At 45.1% G+C, this 20,729-nt stretch overlaps 2 protein-coding genes across 9 annotated transcripts in view; both read left to right on the top strand.

The window, feature by feature from the left end:
* ttc27 (tetratricopeptide repeat domain 27) overlaps positions 1–3,464 on the top strand; it is a 40,513-nt gene extending 37,049 nt beyond the window's left edge. Inside the window, exons 17-20 of the mRNA XM_054797236.1 lie at positions 267–464; positions 540–651; positions 1,445–1,545; positions 1,630–3,464. Coding sequence (XP_054653211.1) covers positions 267–464; positions 540–651; positions 1,445–1,545; positions 1,630–1,755 — 537 coding nt within the window. The 3' untranslated portion in view covers positions 1,756–3,464. The remainder of the gene's footprint in view (positions 1–266; positions 465–539; positions 652–1,444; positions 1,546–1,629) is intronic.
* A 5,915-nt stretch (positions 3,465–9,379) lies between these two features.
* The window catches only part of ltbp1 (latent transforming growth factor beta binding protein 1), a 75,683-nt gene continuing 64,333 nt past the window's right edge, over positions 9,380–20,729 (top strand). For 5 of the 8 annotated variants that reach the window (XM_054796660.1, XM_054796658.1, XM_054796663.1 and 2 more), the window contains exons 1-3: positions 9,381–9,858; positions 10,817–10,887; positions 17,953–18,265. In XM_054796660.1, the coding sequence (XP_054652635.1) occupies positions 9,527–9,858; positions 10,817–10,887; positions 17,953–18,265 (716 nt within the window). In that variant the 5' untranslated portion in view covers positions 9,381–9,526. Of the gene's footprint in view, positions 9,859–10,816; positions 10,888–17,952; positions 18,266–20,729 lie in introns of all 8 variants that reach the window. The other 3 variants (XM_054796659.1, XM_054796657.1, XM_054796662.1) reach the window with 2 other exon arrangements.

Raw genomic sequence — 20,729 nt, 5'->3', positions numbered from 1 at the left:
AATGTTGAGAAAAAGAGAAAAAAGTTACATTCCGAGAGGAATTTTACGAGAATAAACTCAAAATATTATCCGAAAAAACGGCTGTCATTTTAGTAGTAAAGAGTTGAAATTAGGGATGTCCGATATCGGCTTTTTTGCCAATATGCCAATATTGTCCAATGCTCAATTTCCGATTCTGATATCGACGGATACCGATATTTGTAACATCACGTACTGTATCTGTCGGTGCCAGTTTCTAAAGCGAGTGTTTACCGTGTTTGCTGCAGATCGTTCAGATCCTGGTGCGGGCTGTGGTTGACAAGCTCACGGACAACCAGGGTGAGCAGGCCGCCTCCCTGCAGTCCCAACTAAGAGAACTTTTGGGACGGGTCAGTTCCCGCCACAGCAGTGACCCCGAAATATGGCGGCAGTACGCGACGCTGTACGGCGGTGGCCGCAGCCGCCGCCAAGACGAGAATGAAAAGGTTTGTGTCGCGTTGTCATATCCGTCTGTCGATGTTTTCATCTTCTGAAAGAGTTCACGTGTTCGGGGATTTCAGGCCCAGCAGTTCTTGTCCAAGGCCCACCGCTGCGAGGTGCAAGCCGGGGGCTGGGAGAAGCAGCCAGGTCTTTTTAAGGACGTGATCAAAAGAGCCATCAATATGGGGGAAGGTAAGCGCATGGTTCCTATCAAATACTTCTTTTCCCCAATGTACATACTGTATGCAGTACTTACTACATTACTGTTAACCCGTATATCCACCCTACAGTATTGGTTGGGTAACAGTAGATCCCAAAATGGAGAATGAATGAGTGAATGGATACAAACTTACATAGGCAGTTAGTGTTTTGATGTTAGGTGTTAGCATGCTAACTATTAGCATGTTGACATTGTTATTTTTGCTATTTTCAAAGGTATAAACTTACATCGCCAGTTTTTATGCTCAATGGTGACATGTTAACAGTTAGCATTTCTAGTATGCTCATGTTACCATGTGAGCATTTGCATATTGTCATATGTACGAACTTACATAAAGACTACCGTAAGTGCTGTTATGCTAGGTGTTAGCATGCTAAAATTAGCATGTTAGCTCTTTCATTGTCAAAGCTCTAAACTTGTGTTTTTATGTTCATGTTAGCATGCTAACACCTAGCATGTTAGCATTACTAGAATGCTAAAATTAGTATGTTAGAAGTTTTTGCTATTTTCAATAGTATAAGCTTGCATACAGTGGTTTTGTAGTAGGTGTTAGCATGCTAACAGTCTACATGTTAGCAATGTTGGTATGTTTTAGTGGTGTTATCTTATATTACCGCTATCATGCTAGCTACCTAGTAAGCTTGATAACTACAACATTTCTGTCCGCATCAGCTCGTCAGAGCTAGTTGTTAGCATGCTGACAGTTAGCATGATAGCTACAGCATTTCAGCAGCTCGTCATTTATTAGTAATCTTTGTTCCACAGTGACCATCTGTTGCAGTAAGATGAAAAAGAACCCATCCGAAGCGCTTCAGATGCTTTCCTCAACGCGTCTCAGCCTGAGGGGCTTGGCCACCAAAGCTAAGGTATACCATGTGACACCACCCTCTTCTCTTATTGGTCAGCAGTCAGTGTTTGCAGCTGTGTGTCATTCTCTTTGCGTCTGACAGCAAATGCACACCGACCCGGCCTCGGGTCAGATCCACGCCAAGCTGCAGGATGATGTCGCTGACCTGGAGCAGCTTGTTACGCAACTACAGGAGCTATGTGGACAACTACGTGCTCAGTCACAGTGAACATTCTCACCGATGCGCATTGATGGCGACAAGCCGGACCAACTCATGAAGTCCTGGTCCACCGTGTGCTTCTTATTAATATTACGAGTACAGTGACACCTACCTTGGTTAGTGTTCGCTCCGGAGTGTTTCTCAGTTAACGTCAAAAATTGATGCCACAATTTTGCCCTGGTTTGCGAGCATTCGGTCTTGTCGTGTTATTAATACGCTGTGTGACTCCAACTGTGTTCTTAGGTCTGTCACGATAACACATTTTCTGGTCGATAACTGTGCTACAAATTATCGTCTAATCGTTATTGTTGACATTTTTTTTCCCATTGATCATTGTAAGTCATTTTTATTGTTTGATTTAATTGATTTATCGATAATTGTGACAGACCTATGTGTTCTTAATTTTAATTTTTTTATTTTATTTTTTTTTATTTTCCATCCATCCATCCATCCATCTTCTACCGCTTATCCGAGATCGGGTCGCGGGGGCAACAGCCTAAGCAGGGAGGCCCAGATCTTCCTCTCCCCGGCCAATTTGTCCAGCTCCTCCCGGCGGATCCCGAGGCGTTCCCAGGCCAGTTGGGAAACATAGTCTCTCCAACGTGTCCTGGGTCTTCCCCGAGGCCTTCTACCGGTCAGACTTGTCCTGAACACCTCCCCAGGGAGGCGTCTGGGAGGCATCCTGACCAGATGCCCAAGCCACCTCATCTGGCTCCTCTCAATGCGGAGGAGCAGCGGTTCTACTCCGAGTCTCTCCCGGATGACAGTGCTTCTCACCCTATCTCTAAGGGAGAGCCCAGCCACCCTACGGAGAAAACTCATTTCGGCCGCTTGTACCCGCGATCTTGTCCTTTTGGTCATTACCCAAAGCTCATGACCATAGGTGAGGGTAGGAACGTAGATCGACCAGTAAATTGAGAGCTTTGCCTTTTGGCTTAGCTCTCTCTTCACCACAACAGACCGATGTAGAGTCTGCATCACTGCAGACGCCGCACCAATTCGCTTATCGATCTCGCGTTCCATCCTTCCCTCACTCGTGAATAAGACCCCAAGGTACCTAAACTCCTCCACTTGGGGCAGGATCTCATCCCCGACCTGGAGATGGCATTCCACCCTTTTCCGGGCGAGAACCATGGACTCGGACTTGGTGGTGCTGATTCTCATCCCGGCCGCTTCGCACTCGGCTGCGAACCGATCCAGTGAAAGTTGAAGTTCACGGCTTGATGAAGCCAGCAGGACCACATCATCTGCAAAAAGCAGAGACTCAATCCTGCAGCCACCAAACCGGAACCCCTCAACGCCCTGGCTGCGCCTAGAAATTCTGTCCATAAAAATAATGACCAGAATTGGTGACAAAGGGCAGCCCTGGCGGAGTCCAACCCTCACTGGAAACGGGTCCGACTTACTGCCGGCAATGCGAACCAAACTCTGACACCGGTCATACAGGGAACGAACAGCTTGAATTAGCTGGTCCGATACCCTATATTCCCGGAGTACTCCCCACAATATTCCTCGAGGAACACGGTCGAATGCCTTCTCCAAGTCCACAAAACACATGTAGACTGGTTGGGCAAACTCCCATGCACCCTCAAGGACCCTGCTGAGAGTGTAGAGCTGGTGCACAGTTCCACGACCAGGACGAAAACCACACTGCTCCTCCTGAATCCGAGATTCAACTATCCGGCGGATCCTCCTCTGCAGAACCCCTGAATATACCTTACCAGGGAGGTTGAGGAGTGTGATTCCACGATAGTTGGAACACACCCTCCGGTCCCCCTTCTTAAAAAGGGGAACCACCACCCCGGTCTGCCAATCCAGAGGTACTGCCCCCGATGTCCACGCGATGCTGCAGAGTCGTGTCAACCAAGACATGCCTACAGCATCCATTGCCTTAAGGAACTCCGGGCGGATCTCATCCACCCCCGGGGCCCTGCCACCGAGGAGCTTTTTGACAACCTCAGCAACCTCAGCCCCAGAGATAGGAGAGCCCACCGTGGAGTCCCCAGGCTCTGCTTCCTCATTGGAAGACGTGTCGGTGGGATTGAGGAGGTCTTCGAAGTATTCTTTCCACCGATCCACAACACCCCGAGTCGAGATCAGCAGCACACCATCCCCACCATACACGGTGTTGACTGTGCACTGCTTCCCCCTCCTGAGACGCCGAATGGTGGTCCAGAATCTCTTCGAAGCCGCCCGGAAGTTGTTCTCCATGGCTTGTCCGAACTCCTCCCATGTCCGAGTTTTTGCCTCAGCGACTGCCAGAGCCGCAGACCGCTTGGCCTGCCGATACCTGTCAGCTGCTTCCGGAGTCCCATGAGCCAAAAAGGTCCGCTAGGACTCCTTCATCTTGATGGCATCCCTCACCACTGATGTCCACCAACGGGTTCTGGGATTACCGCCACGACAGGCACCAACCACCTTATGGCCACAGCTACGATCAGCTGCCTCGACAATAGAGGCACGGAACATGGCCCATTCAGACTCAATGTCCGCCACCTCCCTCGGAACATGGTCGAAGCTCTCCCGGAGGTGGGAGTTGAAACTCCTTCTGACAGGGGACTCTGCCAGTCATTCCCAGCAGACCCTCACAATACGTTTGGGCCTGCCAGGTCTGACTGGCATCGTCCCCACCATCGGAGCCAACTTACCACCAGGTGGTGATCAGTTGACAGCTCCGCCCCTCTCTTAACCCGAGTGTCCAAAACATATGGCCGCAAGTCCGATGATACGACCACAAAGTCAATCATGGAAGTGCGGCCTAGGGTGTCCTGGTGCCAAGTGCACATGTGGACACCCTTATGCTTGAACATTGTGTTTGTTATCGACAATCTGTGACGAGCACAGAAGTCCAATAACAAAGCACCGCTCGGGTTCAGATCAGGGCGGCCGTTCCTCCCAATCACGCCTCTCCAGGTCTCACTGTCGCTGCCAACGTGAGCATTGAAGTCCCCCAGCAGAACAAGGGAATCGCCTGAGGGAGCACTCTCCAGTACTTCCTCTAGAGACTCCAAAAAAGGTGGGTATTCTGAACTGCTGTTTGCCGCATAAGCACAAACAACAGTCAGGACCCGTCCCCCCACTCGAAGGCGGAGGGAAACTACCCTCTCGTTCACCGGGTTAAACTCCCAACATGCCGACCACAAGCCGGGGCGCAACAAGAATTGCCACCCCTGCCCGTCGCCTCTCACTGCTGGCAACGCCAGAGTGGAACAAGGTCCAACCCCTCTCAAGAGGACTGGTTCCAGAGCCCTTGCTGTGCGTTGAGGTGAGTCCGACTATATCTAGCCGGAACTTCTCAACCTCATGCACCAGCTCAGGCTCTTTCCCTACCAGAGAGGTGACATTCCATGTCCCTAGAGCTAGTTTCTGTAGCTGAGGTTTGGACCGCCAAGGTCCCCGCCTTTGGCTACCACCAGCTCACTCTGCACCCGACCCCTTTGGCCCCTCCCATGAGTGGCGAGCTCATTGGAGCGGGGACCCATGTCGTCTCTTCGGGCTGTGCCCAGCCGGGCCCTATGGGCGTAGGCCCGACCACCAGACGCTCGCCATCGTGCCCCTCCTCCAGGCCTGGCTCCAGAGGGGGGCCCCGGTGACCCGCGTCCGGGCAAGGGAAAACGTGGTCCAATGTTTTTTGTCATCATAGAGGTCTATTGAGCTACTCTTTGTCTGATCCCTCACCTAGGACCTGTTTGTCGTGGGTGACCCTACCAGGGGCATAGGAACCCCTGACAACCTAGCTCCTAGGATCATCGGGACACGCAAACTCCTCCACCACGATAAGGTGGTAGCTCAGGGAGGAGTTTTTTTTATTTTACTTTTTTTAAATCACCCAATGTCCTTACGCGTTATCATCCTATTAGCTAGCGAACGAAATGGCAACTGGAGCCGGAAGTTACGTCGCCCGTTTATGATGTCGTCAGCAGTTGACTCTAAAAACGTTAAGACAAACCACATTGGTATAGTTAGCATCATGCATAAAACCATTCTAAATGCATTCAAATGATGAATGATGAGGATAAATAAATGAACATTTAAGCCAGGGCTATCCAAAGTGCGGCTCAGGGGCCATTTGTGGCCCTCGGCTGTTTTTTTATTGACCCGCGGCACATTCTAAATATCATTTAACCAGAGAACAAAAAAAAATCATAAAATAATTTTTAAAAATCTGTAATTTACAACAAATAAAGTCAAAATATTAAGACAAAAAAGTTGTAATCTAACAAGGAAATATTTAATAAAAAATGAATAAATAAAGTCATTTTAGTAGCATAAAGCTGAAAAATTACAGAATTATTTTTTTTAAGTTGTAATATTACAAACAAACAAAAACAAAGTAATTTTTGGAAAATTAGGTTCGGGAAAAAGTCCAAATATTATGAGAATAAAGTCAATATTACGAGAAGAAAATCTTCAAAAAAAAGTTATAATTGTTGGAGAAAAAACCCCAGCAGAAATGGAGAAAAAAACAGGTGAAATTTACGAGAATAAACTGAGAATATTCTCAAAAAAAAAAACTTGAGTTTTTAAAAGTTGAAATATGAGAAACAAACACAATTAAGTAATTTTTGGAAAATTAGGTTGGGGGGGGGGGGGGGGGGAGTATAAATATTGTACAAATATTCTGGGGATAAAGTCATAATATTTTGAAAAGAACGTTTATGAAGATTATTTAAGAAGAATGTAGAAATATTTGGAAACTTAAAAAAAAAAAACAGCAGTAAAAATGGGAAAAAGTTGAAAGAGTGAATTTGATAGTAAAAATAGGATTTTTCACTTAGATGGCAAAGCCGAGATGCACTTTTTTCTTGTGGCCCTTGCTGGAAAAAGTTTGGACACCCCTGGTTTAAGGTTACTTTCACCTTCATTGAAGACGCGGCAGCGAGATCAACCTTCCGAGTTTCAGCCACGCCAAGAATCACGTCTTGGTTGAGGGTGAAAGTAACCTGAAATGCTGGTTTGTCGCTTCCATCCATCGTTTGTTTGCAATAAATAAAACGTTGCCTGCATGTAAAACTATAAAAACATGTTTTGTGGAACAGAGTCATTGGATTGACATGATTTCTTATGGGAACGATCGATTTGGTTAACATCCGTCTTGGCTACAGTCGGACCTTCTGGAACGAACCAATGACACTAACCAAGGTTCCGCTGCTTAGGTCGACACGTTGCCATGTGTCAGAGAGGCGTCAACTCAAATGGGTTCCGCTCTGTAACGAGCCATTTCACATCATTTTACACGTTTTTAAAATGTACATATGGCCGGCAATGATGTTTGTGCGAGTATGAAAGATTTCAAACATGAAGAATATGAGTACTGTTTTTCGGAGTACCTGTGGATTCCAGAAGAGTTGAAGAGTGTAGCTTGACTTGGCTACCACAGAAAATGAGAACAAGTGTTTTTTGTTCTTTTCTGATGAATATTTCTTCCTTGAAATGATCCAGAAGGTATAAATGATGCAACGTAATAAAACATAATTGTTTAGGGCCGTGGTTCTCACTTATTTCCTGTTTCCCCATTTGCAACCATCTAAATAGGTTTTTTACATTGGAGCCTTCCAGAGATGAGATAACACCCCTACAGTCACCTTAAGACTCCCATTACCCAGTATAGTGGAGTAAACACATTTAAAGTGCTCAAGTCACCAAAAAACTATAACAAATGTAAGTATTCACTTCATCAAATGTTTTTGTCATACTGCTGTCATCCGCCAGTGACGTGCGGGCACGGGAGGCAGTCATCATGAAAAATACTGAAGTTTAATATTGGTCCTTTATAAAAGTATTTTCTTTATAAGTCCGAAGGTTTTTAACATTTTGTTAAGTAAAAATGTCTGAATTTGCGCATTTCCTGACCAAATACAGAAACCTAAGGTGAGGCGCCCGTGAGTGTGGCCTCTCAGCTTGGTGCACAAGCCACGCCCAGCGTCTAGTGCGCACAGAGTGGGCTCGTGGCGCCTGCCAGTTTGTTTGTCAGCAGGTGGCCGATAACAGCATTGATTGGACACCACGGCTCTCTACGGCCCGTGTAACGCCTCGGGTGGAAGTGAAGTGTGACGTCATTACTCTTGCTGATCACACAATAAAATACACAGAAATGTCACACGGGAGTCACTTGCAGTACCATTTCATCCTGAAGGGGGTGCGTGAGCTGGAAGGTGCTTGCCACTGACGTCCTTCCATGGAGGAAAAGCCAGCGTTTTGGGGGTTTTTTTTCCCTTGCAGTGAATTTTTATGCTCTGCTGAATGAATTTGACTGCCAAGATGGAGGATTACATATCCAGGCTCACCAGGAGGTGATCAGACTTTTACAACAAGGGAGCAGAACTTTCCTGGAGAAGGACAGGCTGCATGCACTTCATATGCAAATGAGGGGTTTGATCAATACCTTCATAAAAAAGTGGGTCTAAGATGCGGAAGCCTGGTTCCTGTTTCTCAATTAAGAGATACAAAGTCATCATTTTTAGGTAAAAACCCCAAATTGAGGGATAAAAAGTCCTGAGATAGGAAAAGTCACATTTATCAGATAAAAAGTCATGATGACAAGTTGAAAGGATCAGATAGTCATGAGATAAAAAAGACGAAATGATGATGAAAAAAAGTCTGAAGATTAAAAAGTCATCATCATGAGGTCAAGAGTGAAAATTGCGGGGATAAAAAGTCATGAGATCGGGAAGTCACATTTGTGAGCTAAAAAGTAAATTACGAGATTAAAAAAAGTCAATTATGAGATGAAGTCATAATTATGACACAAAAATTGAAACTGTGAGATGAAACAGTCATGAGATAAAGTCGACGTTGAGATAAAAACTCATAATTATGAGGTAAAGAGTCAAAATCACGGGATAAAAAGTCATGAGCGATGGAAGTCACGTTTATGACATAAATGCCGAAATGATGAGGTAAAGAAGTCGACGCTGAGGTAAAGTCATGATTCTGTGATAAAAACATTTAAATGATGGGACCAAAAGTCGTGAGATATGAAAGTCACATTTATCGGATGAAAAGATGTAAATTAGGAGATGAAAAAGTCACGAGATAAAAACGTGTACTTATAAAAGCGTTGAAACTGAGATAAAGTCATCATTATGAGGTAAGAAATGAAAGCACAGGATGGAAGTCACATTTGCAAATACATATGGGCGGGTCCTTCTGCCAGCCCACAGCTGCGGGTCCCTCGCTGTGGGCGGGTCATTTGCATTTGTATTTGCATGGTATTACCAAATGCAATGACAATATGCAATGCGAAAACGCAATTGGAAAAGACAAATACAAAACAGGAAAAACACCGGCAAATTTGCAAAAACAAAGACAATACAGAAAAAATTAAGAGAAAATGGTAAAAAAAAAAAAAATGCCTACATGTGTATATTTTTATTATTGAATCTCTTTGTATTTCCACATTTGTATATTTTTGTATTATTGATTCTCTTTGTATTTCCACACGTATTCCCTTTTAATTTTGGCACTCCTGTGTTTCCATATGGGTGCGCCCCCTCCCAGGCTCGGACTGACAACTTCAGGGTCTGCGGAACTCCCAGCTCATGTTCTTGAGGTTCTTATGGCGGGCGTGTGTGTGTGTGTGCGTGTGTGCGTGTGTGTGTGTGTGTGTGTGTGTGTGTGTGTGTATGCACACGCCCCCCCCCCCCCCCGTGACGTCACTTCTGGAGGCTGGGCTGCTGCTCCATCAAGAAACTTTCCTGGACTTCAGGAACTTCTCGGACGGACCGCAGCCGAACCAGGACGTGAAAAAGTTGTGATTCGGATCTACGAGGACGTGGACATGACGTGGACTGTATGGACGGTACTTTTGCTGTCTTTTAGTTGTTTCGTGTGTCCATTTTGCGTGGCCGCTCAGACACACCAGCGCAGCGCTGTCAGGAAGCTCTACGTAGTACAGCCCGGGACGGGTCCGGTTCCCGGTCCCGGTCGCGGTCCGGCCTCGACAGGGATGCTCGTCAGTTCGGTTTCGAGGCGTCAGGCCGCGTCGTACAACGTCGAACTCGGCCAGGCGGTTCGGACCCGCCGGATGGAGAAGCAAGCCTCGTCAGCCCAGGAGTCCATTGTTCGTCACGCCGAACAGAACCAGAACAAGCAGCTCCTCAAGCAGTTCGGGTGAGACGTTCCTCTTCATTCACGTGTTGATCATTTCATGAAGTACGAGCGGGGAGGTGACACACGTGGACATCCTTCACATTTAGTACATGTAGCATTCAGATCACTTCACTTATTGAGGGGGTGTCCAACGTACGGCCCCGGTGCCAGCTCGGGGTTCCATTTCAGGGATCAACTTATTGTCACCCCTATGTGAGTAATGCTCTCACCTTGGCCACCCCAATGAAAATATGGGGCACTGCCACTGTATTACACAAATTTGGTTTTTAATGGCTTATTTTCGTTAATTGTATCGACTGTATCGGGTAATAGGATTGTAAAGGTGACTATAGGGGTGTTATTTCATGTCTAGAGAGCTCTAATGGTAAAAATCCTACATAGAAAACCATAAATAGGTTTTCTATGATCTAACTATGAAAATATTTCGTTATATACAGTATATACAGTGTATATATATATATATATCGAATCCTACTTCGGGGAAATTCACTTATCACGAATGACCCATGATAAACGAGGGATTACTGTATGCAGCATTACCTTCAATTTAGTGGTGAAATAAGTTTTGTGGCTCCAAGTGGATCCAAGTGGTGAAAATGGGCCCACATGGCTTTTTTTGATGCTCAAGGTCCAGCGCTAGATGGACCAAATCAATATGCAGCTGTATTGTGTTCCGCGTTAACAATGGCAATTGAAGAGAGAAGGTGGGAGATCCGGAGCTGAATGTAATCCAATAATTACAATAGTCATCATTTTATTGCAGATGTTGATCTGATTTCAGAGGACAACATCAAGAGGGTTTGGAGGGGAAGAGGCGAGGTGTTTTTGTGAGCGTACCCATTGCTAACCGTACATGCTTCTTTTTGATGTTTCCGGTGACATGAAGCCTGACGTCTCCCAGCATTCGACGTAAACGTGACAAAGGGAGACGCTTTCAATGCCATGTTTGTGTTTGCAGGGTGAACGTGTGCGGAGGACAGTGCTGTCACGGGTGGAGCAAAGCACAAGGATCCCAGCGATGCACAAAGCGTAAGTGTTCTCCTTCACGTCCCGCTGATAACTTTGACAGCTTTTGGATGCATCGTCCTTTTAACAATTTCCGTTCCATAATGAAGCGGAATAAACATGGCAGGATGAAGTGGAAAAGCACGATGACAGCCTGATGGGCGAACGAGAACAGGCTAGCTGAGCTAACAAGTCATTTCTACGCAATGACTTCCACATTCATGCACACAATATTCCTCTCTTCATCAGAATAACGCAGAACGTCTGAGACGTGTGACGCGTTCTTCCAAACTGCCAATCCATGATTCTGAATTGATCATTTTATGAACCCTTTGGAGTCCAGGGTGCTTTTATTGTTGTGTTTCCCTTCATGTCTCGCCTTGAAAACTCTTACCTTGCCTCGTTTGGTTTGCTTTTTTTCTGCACAGTAATTTTTTCATTTCGGCAAAGTGTACTGCCCGTCAGGTCCGGTGTATAAGCCGCACGTGTCCACGTCATAAAGTCCGTGGGGACCAGTCAGCTCTTTATTTGACAGGAGCCAATCATGAGCTAGAAATAAGCGTCCCCAAAGAGTGTGACGCTCTTTTGTAACTTCATTCCGACTGGAACACATCAGCAGCAGTGCAATTCCAACACCACGTATTATTAGAGCTGCAAAAGCTCATCAAAGAATCCACCATTAATAATATCACCACATTTTGGTCGTTTTTTTATTTCAAAATGTAAATACAGTCAAACCTGTCTTAGCGGCCACCTTTATAGAACGGCCACCTGCCTATAGCAGCCACTGAAAAATCCCCCGCAGCAAATGTACATGTTATAGACCCTGTGTATAGCAGTCACCTGTCCAACGCAGCCAGCGGCCACCCATTTTGTCTCCCTTGGTCAATATCTGACCGCATATAGCGGCCAAATTACCAACTCAAGTAGAAGCTTCATGCACGAAAAAGTTTTGTTTTTCAGTCAATGAAGCTGTCGTGTGTAGACTTTAATTACTGAGTCCTAGCTCAGTCACAATCATTCACAAGATCCACACAAACTGTCAGTTGTTCCACATAAAAAAGCCGTCTTCTTTTGAGCTTGTTGCAGACAGTGACACCGTTTATTTCCTGGTGTGCACTGGTCAATACTGTAATGCCGCTTGTTGTGGGGAAGGAGAGACTCACGTCACCGATGCACTTTAATGGCTTTATTAACAGCGGAGAACACTGCAGGACTTTACATCCACGCCAACATAAACACACTTCCCAACTCTCTCCAAACTCACAGCTAGCACTGAGCCTAGCTCTCCTGCTCGGGACGCTCACCGTCACTTCCCGTCACTTCCTGATGAACTAAAGCTGTAATGACACTCTGCCGTATAAAAAGTAAAATATTAAAAACAAGCGTAAGACATTACTAGCACAGCTTTGTTCTGTGGGTGGTGTAGAATAACAAGCCTAGTTGTTCTTTACAACTTTTATCCGCAGTCCCACAGTGCCCTCTACTGGTCAACATTCATTTTTCCCACCCTTTTTTTTCTTTTTTTTTTTTTCCCTTTACTGGTCAACATTCAAACTGGACGCCAACCTGTCTATAGAGGCCACCTGTCTATAGCGGTCACGTTTGCAGACTCCCTCTAGTGGCCGCTATAGACAAGTTTGACTGTATGCTCTGATTTTAGCCTCTGAAATGTGAATACTTTTGAATTCCCTGAGTCATCCGTGCAGGCAGACCTATTACATACCTATTATATATTCACAAACAGCCATGGGCTTTTTTGCCTTGCGGACCAAACCACTAACTGTTTGTGTTTGCATCGTACGCTTTGGTCCATCTAGGACCTAACCCATTACCGTATTTGCCGGACTATAAGTGGCACCAGGCAAAAATGCACAATGAAGAAGAACAACAGCATATTTAAGTAAGTAGTCATAGTCATAGTAATAAGAATAACATAGTGGTAAGAACAACAGGCTAAATAGGCATGAACAGGTGCTATGTTAACAATGATTATCATACATTTCATTTAGAAGGACACGGCACATGACACAGATCAAGAAAAACAAAGGGTCCCAACAACAGACAGGTCAAAGAGAGCACGCAATCTTGAACAGACGAGTTTTGAGTCTTGATATGAAGATGGGGAGTGAGATGGAGGAGATGGAGTGAGCCGGTATTTGGGATGTCGGATGGTGATGACTTCCAGAGTTTGGGAGCAGAGCGGCTGAAAGCTCCGTTCCTCGTGGTGCTGAAGTTGTGTTTGGCCTGGAAGGCACGTAGAAGGAGTTTGTACGCTGCACCGTGGGGGTAATGTGATGGAATGAAGGAGTTCTGCACTAGTTGATGTTTACGGAGGGACTTCTGGGGGAGACCAAAAAGAAGTGAGTTGCAGTCGTCAGTGTGAGAAGTGACGCCCCTGATGAAAATGTTAAGACCAGTTGAAGTCATTTCACACTTCTTCAAACATCTTGAGGCTCATGGAACAAAAAAGTCAAATGGTCGACCCAATACAATGTCACCGGCCCGAAGCCAGCGGAACCCAATCGCTGTCCGTCAAGACACGGGACCATCCTCGGCCCAAATGAAGCTTGTTACTGGTGCCGAGTGCAGTCCAACCATCAAGACAGCATCCACGAGAGAAGGCTTTCAAGAACTAAAACGTCTCGTCTCCTTCAAGGCCACAAAATTACCCGCTTGGAATTTGCAGGAGAGCACCAAACACGGGACATTGAAAGGTGGAACAAAGTTTTTCCACACGGCACAGTTGAGGGAGCGCCGTCATGATCCTTCAATAGAACAATGTAGCTTCATGTTGTGCAGGGGCGTCCAACGGCGGCCGGCTATGTGGAGATGTTGCAGGGGGCATCCCTCATGACTGAAGGCCCTCGTCTGTGTGGTGATGATTGGCTTTTTCAACAGGACAACGCTGCACTTCACAAAGGACGTCTTCCAGAGGAATAAGCTCATTTTTTTGGACCATCCTGCATGTTCCCCTCGTCTACATCCAATGGAGAACATTTGGGGATGGATGGCAAGGGAAGTTTACAAAAAATGGCCATCACTTCCAGACAGTGGATGCCCTCCGTGAAGCCATCTTCAGCACCTGGAGCAACATTCCCACTAGCCTCCTGGAAACACTGGCATCAAGCACTGGGGGTATGCTGGAGCCTATCCCAGCTGACTTGGGCCTGTGTGCAATAAATTGATTACTCAAAAATGTGTTTTTTTTGTCTCCTTCTTTTTTGCATTTTGAAGCTCTACTTAAGATCCAACAGTGCAAAATGTAAATTCTTGTAATTTTCCATCTGATCTTAACATTTTGATGAGGGGTGCATCTCCGCTAATCCCATCCTGTCATCCATCCTTCTGTTCATGACATACACATGGCAAAATTTCAGACGTAGTTGCAAATGGTGATTAATCGTGATTAATTCATTTGGAAACTGTGATGGATGTGACTGAAAATGTTCATCATTTGACAGCCTTATGCTTGCATGTCATTCATTCTGATTGGCTGCTTTCATGCTAACTGCCAGGACGTTGGTGGTCGCTTGGTCCATGTTTGGTGTTAAATAGTAGTGTCATGCTAGGGATTAAGTGCTCGTGTCATGTTGGAGTTTGGGTGAAGAGGTTGTAGAATCTCATATGAGCTAACCACCGAAGGACTTGAAGGGTGGGGGAGCTGTCTTTGTTTATACAAGCACAGGAAGCACTACGCAAACATCTGGCCAATGACCAGGAGGGGACATTCCTTGATGTCACATCCGACCATGTGTCAGAGGGGTGCTGATGCAATGAAAGCATGCAAGCATATGTGGATGTTGTTTGGGTGAGGATGCTGCAAACAAGGATACAGTTGCAGGTCCAGATGACAATGTACCTTTAATTCTTGTCTTTTCTATTCAGTGTATGAATATGCCATAAACATGACAGAACTACATGCAAACGTTTGGCATCCTCAGTGCCTGCTTGTCTTGAAGCAATGGAGGCAAATTGAGAGCGTACTACTTGGCCGCAGCCAGCAGAGGCACTGTTGATTCACCCGTTTGCTCGTTTCTAATGATGTCAGCCACGGGAAGTTGAGTGCTGTCCATCCACATGGGCCACAAGTGCTCTGTACTGGAGCTCAGCACATTCGCACAAACATTTTCCAGTAAAATGATACATACGGTGGCATGAAAAAGTGTTTGCCCCTCTTCCTGTTTGCTTTTTGTTTGCATGTTTACCACACGTAAATGTTTCAGATCAAGAAATGTAAATATTAGTGAATGACAACACAACTGAACACAAAATGCAGTTTTTAAATGAAACTTTTTATTATTAAAGGAGGAAAAATCCAAAGCTACATGGCCCTGTGTGAAAAAGTGATTGCCCCCAGTTAAAACACAACTAAACTGAGATGAATTGAGATCTATCAGGGTGGAAAAAGTTATAAAGCCATTTCTAAAGCTTTGGGACTCCAGCAAACCACAGTGAGAGCCATTATCCACAAATGGCCAAAACATGGAATAATCTTGACCCTTCCCAGGCGGGGCCGGCCAACCAAAATGACCCCAAGAGCACAGCGACGACTCATCCCAGAGGTCACAAAAGACCCCACAACAACATCCAAAGAAGTGCAGGCCTCACTTGCCTCAGTTGAGGTCAGTGTTCATGACTCTACCATAAGAAAGACACTGGGCAAAAACGGCCTGCATGGCAGAAAACATCTTGATGATCCCCAAGACCAGGCAGGAAGTGACGTTGAGGGTTTAGGTTTAGGTTTTTTAGGTTGTTTAGGTAGTTTGTGGCTGCCCATTTTAGAGATTTTTGTGGCTGTTGTGAGATCATTCAAACCTGCAGTAAAAGCCTGTTGTTCCGCCCATCGAGTCTGGTGCTTGTGTGTCTCAGCCAACATCACAGTGACATTACTGACACCTAGTGACCAGTGTAGAATGCTACATCTACCACAATGTGTCTTTTGAATGTATTGTAGTTTACTTAGGCATTTGTAATGCTTGTAAATGCTTAATTTGGGGACAAATATGTAATATTTGCTCATCTATTCATTTTTCTTTACTAATAATAGGTCGTATTCAAGCATGAAACAGCATGATATATGAATTAATATAGTTTGGAAACGGTGATGGAGTGAAGCCATGAAATTTGTAGTGCAAAGTGGCAAGGGATTACTGTCGTCACCTGTTGACGTTGCTGGCAGAAGTGTGGAGTACCGGTACTACAACATGTCGTCCATCAAAGATGCTGGAAGGTCAGTTTATGCTAAACCATCTGAACAAAATATCCACATCTTAGCTTTGTGCCATACCTGACAAAGCAAATTAGTTTCATATCTAATAATATATCTCCTTAATAGTCCATTTTAGTTTATTTTTCAAAATATGCTGAACTGCGAGCCACACATTAGACACCCCTGGTGTGTGTACGGAGTGTTTACATCAGGACACTGTCACGTAGCGGAGTTTTATATGCGCTTGTTGCCTGGAAGCATGCAGTATCCCACATACAAATATCATCATAATAATAATCATAATAGAACAACAGAGGTTCTGTAACAATAGAACCTTGGTTAGCATCAATAATTTGTTCCAGAAGGTCCGACTCTAACTGAAACGGATGTTAACCGAATCAATTTTTCTCATAGGAAGTAAAGTAAATCCAATGAATCTGTTCCAGAAAGGCAAAAGTGTTAACACAAAACATGGTTTATAGTTTTACAATCATAGTTTTGACTTGCAGAAAAAACCTCGAAATGCGTGTGAGTGATGTGTGGAAGGGATAAATGAACTGTGCAAATTAGGTCCACGCTGCAAAAACAGCCATACTTGAGAGAAGCCCAAATTATATTCAAATGAGACAATTTTTCATATTTCAAGCAAAAAATTCTGCCAATGGAGTAAGAAAAATTGGGTTAGCTAGAATTCTTATAACTAGAATATTTTTCTTGTGACTTTTAAGAATAAAATGAGCCCTAAAATAAGCAAGTTGGTCTTAATCACATAGCTAGATTTAAGTCAAATGTTCTTGTTACAATGTAAGAAGTACGTAAATCGAGATAAAATGTGTTTTTTACAAGGGTAGATTTAAGCAAAGTGTTTTACATATGTTAGATGTACAAGTATGAGTCTTGAAGAGAGATTTTCCCGTATAGTCAAACAACCATTCACATGTTGGTTACTTCTTCAGCGGTCTGAGCTTTTCAACAAGCATGAAGCAATTTATATGGATGCAACTTTCTTATTTCAAAACATAACGCCTCGAGATCCGCCAGGAGGAGCTGGACGAAGTGGCCGGGGAGGGCGAAGTCTGGGCTTCCCTGCTTAGGCTGCTGCCCCCGCGACCCGACCTCGGATAAGTGGTAGAAGATGGATGGAAGGAAGGAATGTAATATATTTTTGAAACTGCGAAATTTGAACCAAAAAGTGGTGAGGGAAGACTGGAAATCCAATTAACGCGCTTCCACAAATATGAATAAAAATATATTTTGTGGAGAATCAAAGTCAGTAGTGTGCCCCCGCCCCTTTATATCAAATTGCTGGCACTTGCAGCTTTCTTTGGCCCCGTGGCGTGTTATATAGCAGTCATACGCAATAAAAAAGCACGGACAGTGGGTCAGCGACACGTTGGGTGATTTGTTTGGACTCTCTATTTTGTGGACCGATACAGCGCGGGCCGAACCGACTTGTTTGTTATGTGCAATATTGTACGAAAACCGAGACAATGTACGAAAATCGAGGTCAAATTTCAGCAGAAATGTTTGCCAATAACCGAATCATCCGAAAAGCGGGTGGTACGAAAGCCGAGGACAGACTGTGTTCTCCTCATGCAGGAATGTTGTGTTCATGGAAAGGTGGGGATTGATGACGGCTCGGGTAGTCGAGGTCAATGTTTACAGAATGCTCTTTCCCAGTTCTCTTCAAAGTAAAATGTTGATTCAACCTTAAAGGGACTTGGGTTCAATGCTGTATTTATTTCTTTTTGTTCATTGACTTGACTGGTGATGGTGATTGTATTCATGTGTTCATCCATGTGCACACGTCTGTCCTCTTATCTCCATCTGCCTGTCCTTTCTTTTCTTTTCTCATCTGTCTGGATTTTGTATTCCAGCAAACTGCATCCCTCAGTGCCAAAACAGAGGAATGTGCCTTAGGCCTCAGCTCTGTGTCTGCAAGCCTGGCTCAAGCGGGAAGGCATGTGAGCAGAAGACTGTGCCCCCACACACCCTCCCAGCCCAGCCTGGGAAAGGACCTACCGATGATCGCAGCAGCGGTCCCGTGAACGTACCACAGCGTCCCATACCTCAGCAAGTCCCTCCTCATGCTTATGACCTGCCCCCCCCACAAGCTGACAACACTGCCCAAATGAAAGTGACTGTCAAAGCTTCCCCACAGCTCGTACGGCCGCACTACAGCCAGCAGCAGTAAGTCCCACTCTTCTTATTTCGCCTTTCTTTGCCGGGGGATTTATAGTGGGACTCGTCATCTTTTGATTACTAGTGCACGTCGCACTTTTACTGGATGATATGATTCATGCAGGCGGTCCTCGTGTAGCACGTTTCATGTTACGACGTTTGGTGGTTACGTTACACACTCCCATCAATCATTGATACTGTGCAACACAACAAAGACTCGCACGCTCTACAGGACGTCGTTGATTGATCGATGATCCAGTGAATCGACAACCATTTTGGTATTGGATCGATCCCTATTTGATGCATCCTCTGATTTGTGAATGTTTTTGAATTTCCTTCATCATCCATGAAAGCGGAACTACTGCATCATCTTTGTGTTGTAAGAACAACAAGATATTCACACACGTCAGTTTGACTTTGGAAAACAGTGATGGGCGTTTGTGATATGTTGCCACCAAACCACAAACTGCGTTTGCTTTATATTGATTCGGTCCGTCTAGGGTCCAAAGTGGGGCCCGGGGCCCGCAGCTGTTTTTTTATTGCCACATTCTGAAAAATATATTTTAACAGGAAAGCATCAACAAAAATAAACTATAAACAGCAAAAATGGATAAATCAGTCCCGTAGTAGTTTTACAAGAATAAACTGTAAGAGAAAACCGAACAAGGAAAAATGTGACGAGAATGACGTAATACAGTATTTTCTCATTTATTGCGGTTCATTTGTTCCAGATTGGCTCGTAGTTAGAAATATAAAACCTGATTATGATCTTCCAAATACATTTTTTAACATTATGAGAGAGCTCCATCCCTCTTCTATGCCACTTCTCATGTGCTGGTATGCTGGAGCCTATCCCAGCTGACTTTGGGTGAGAGGCGGGGTTGCCAGCCAATGGCAGGGCACATATAGACAAACAATCACATTCATACCTATGGACAATTTAGAGTCTCCAATGAAGCTAACATGCATGTTTTTGGAATGTGGGAGGAAACCGGAGTACCCAGAAAACCCCCCCACACACGGGGAGAACATGCAAACTCCACACAGAAATGCCCAACAGAGATTCCAACCCAGATCTTCCAGGTCTCCTGACTGTGTGGCCCGCATGCTAACCATTAGGCCACCGTGCTGTTATTAGAGCCCTGTAGACATGAAATAACACCCCTATAGTCCCCTTTACACTTGGACAATGGACATAATAATAGAACATAAGCCATCTTAGACATAAATCAAATAAGAGTCTTACGTTAGCATTGACTTTAATCGCTTTATCAACAAGCAGAGAACACATGCAGTGAACATTCACACAGGAGCTGCTGTCGGCCACTCTCTACACTGCTAACCTCCTGCTAGCACTCAGCGAACAGTCAACTATAGCTAGATGACGTCACGCATGTCACTTCCCAGGCCCCGCTTCTTAAAGGCGTACACAACAAGTCACGGGTACTGTATTACACTTCATGTCTTTTGAATGGCTCATATTTGTATTTTTGCATCGGAATGGATGGAATGGAAAGGTTGCGAGAAAAAAGCAAGTTGAGAAATAAAGTCAAGAATAAAATCATAATAATAGAAGACATTTTTCAAATAGGAAAAAACAGCAGAAATTGAAAAATGGAAATAGAAAAAAAACTGTAATTTTACGAGATCTCGCGAGATTAAAACGTGACAAGATTTGTCGTTCAGAAAAAAATGTCTTGTGGGCACCAGGCCTGGGACCATCATAGATGAATTAATTAATCACACAATAAATGAAAATGAACTGGATCATTTTGCCGGCCTCAATATATCGCCATGTGCTTGCGTGTCTGTTTGGCTCGTCTCTTGCCTCCAAACACGCAGGAAGAGAGTTCACTCTGTGCATTGTTTTTCTTCGTTTTAAAAAAAAAATGTCACGGAGATGGATGGAACTTCCTGTGAGTGCTTTATGATGGGGCAGGGGCCCCAGCAGCACTCGCTGCTCGTTGAGAAGAGCTGTACGTGCTTTCATGTCAGAGTCGCCAAAAGTCTCTTCATTAGGTTTGCCGCTAGTCACTGTTAGCAAAAGAGTATCCAGAGGGGTCTGATTACTCGCTAAATATAGCGACAAAGTCACCCTCTTGCTGCATCTTCTTATTCTCTGGTAGACCAGGTGTGTTGTGGTAACAGGTAGCAACAGGTAATGTATTTGTGGCGGGGTGCCACAAATTAAAGTTTGGGAAACACTGTATACACATCCATCCATCCATCCATCCATCCATCCATTTTCCTCCGCTTACCCGGGTTCGGATCACGGAGGCAGCAGTCTCAGTAGGAAAGTCCAGACTTCCCGGTCCCCAGCCACCTCCTCCAGCTCCACCAGGAGGACACCAAGGCGTTCCCAGGCCAGCTGTGAGACATAATCCCTCCAGCGTGTCCTGGGTCTGCCCCGGGGCCTTCTCCCGGCCGGGCATGCCCAGAACATCTCACCAGGGAGCCATCTGGGAGGCATCCG

The sequence above is a fragment of the Dunckerocampus dactyliophorus genome, chromosome 13 (genome assembly GCF_027744805.1).
Source record: "Dunckerocampus dactyliophorus isolate RoL2022-P2 chromosome 13, RoL_Ddac_1.1, whole genome shotgun sequence".
In the NCBI taxonomy this organism is placed as follows: domain Eukaryota; kingdom Metazoa; phylum Chordata; class Actinopteri; order Syngnathiformes; family Syngnathidae; genus Dunckerocampus; species Dunckerocampus dactyliophorus.
Note: the sequence above shows the minus strand (reverse complement) of the source record. Positions and strands in the feature narration are given on the sequence as shown.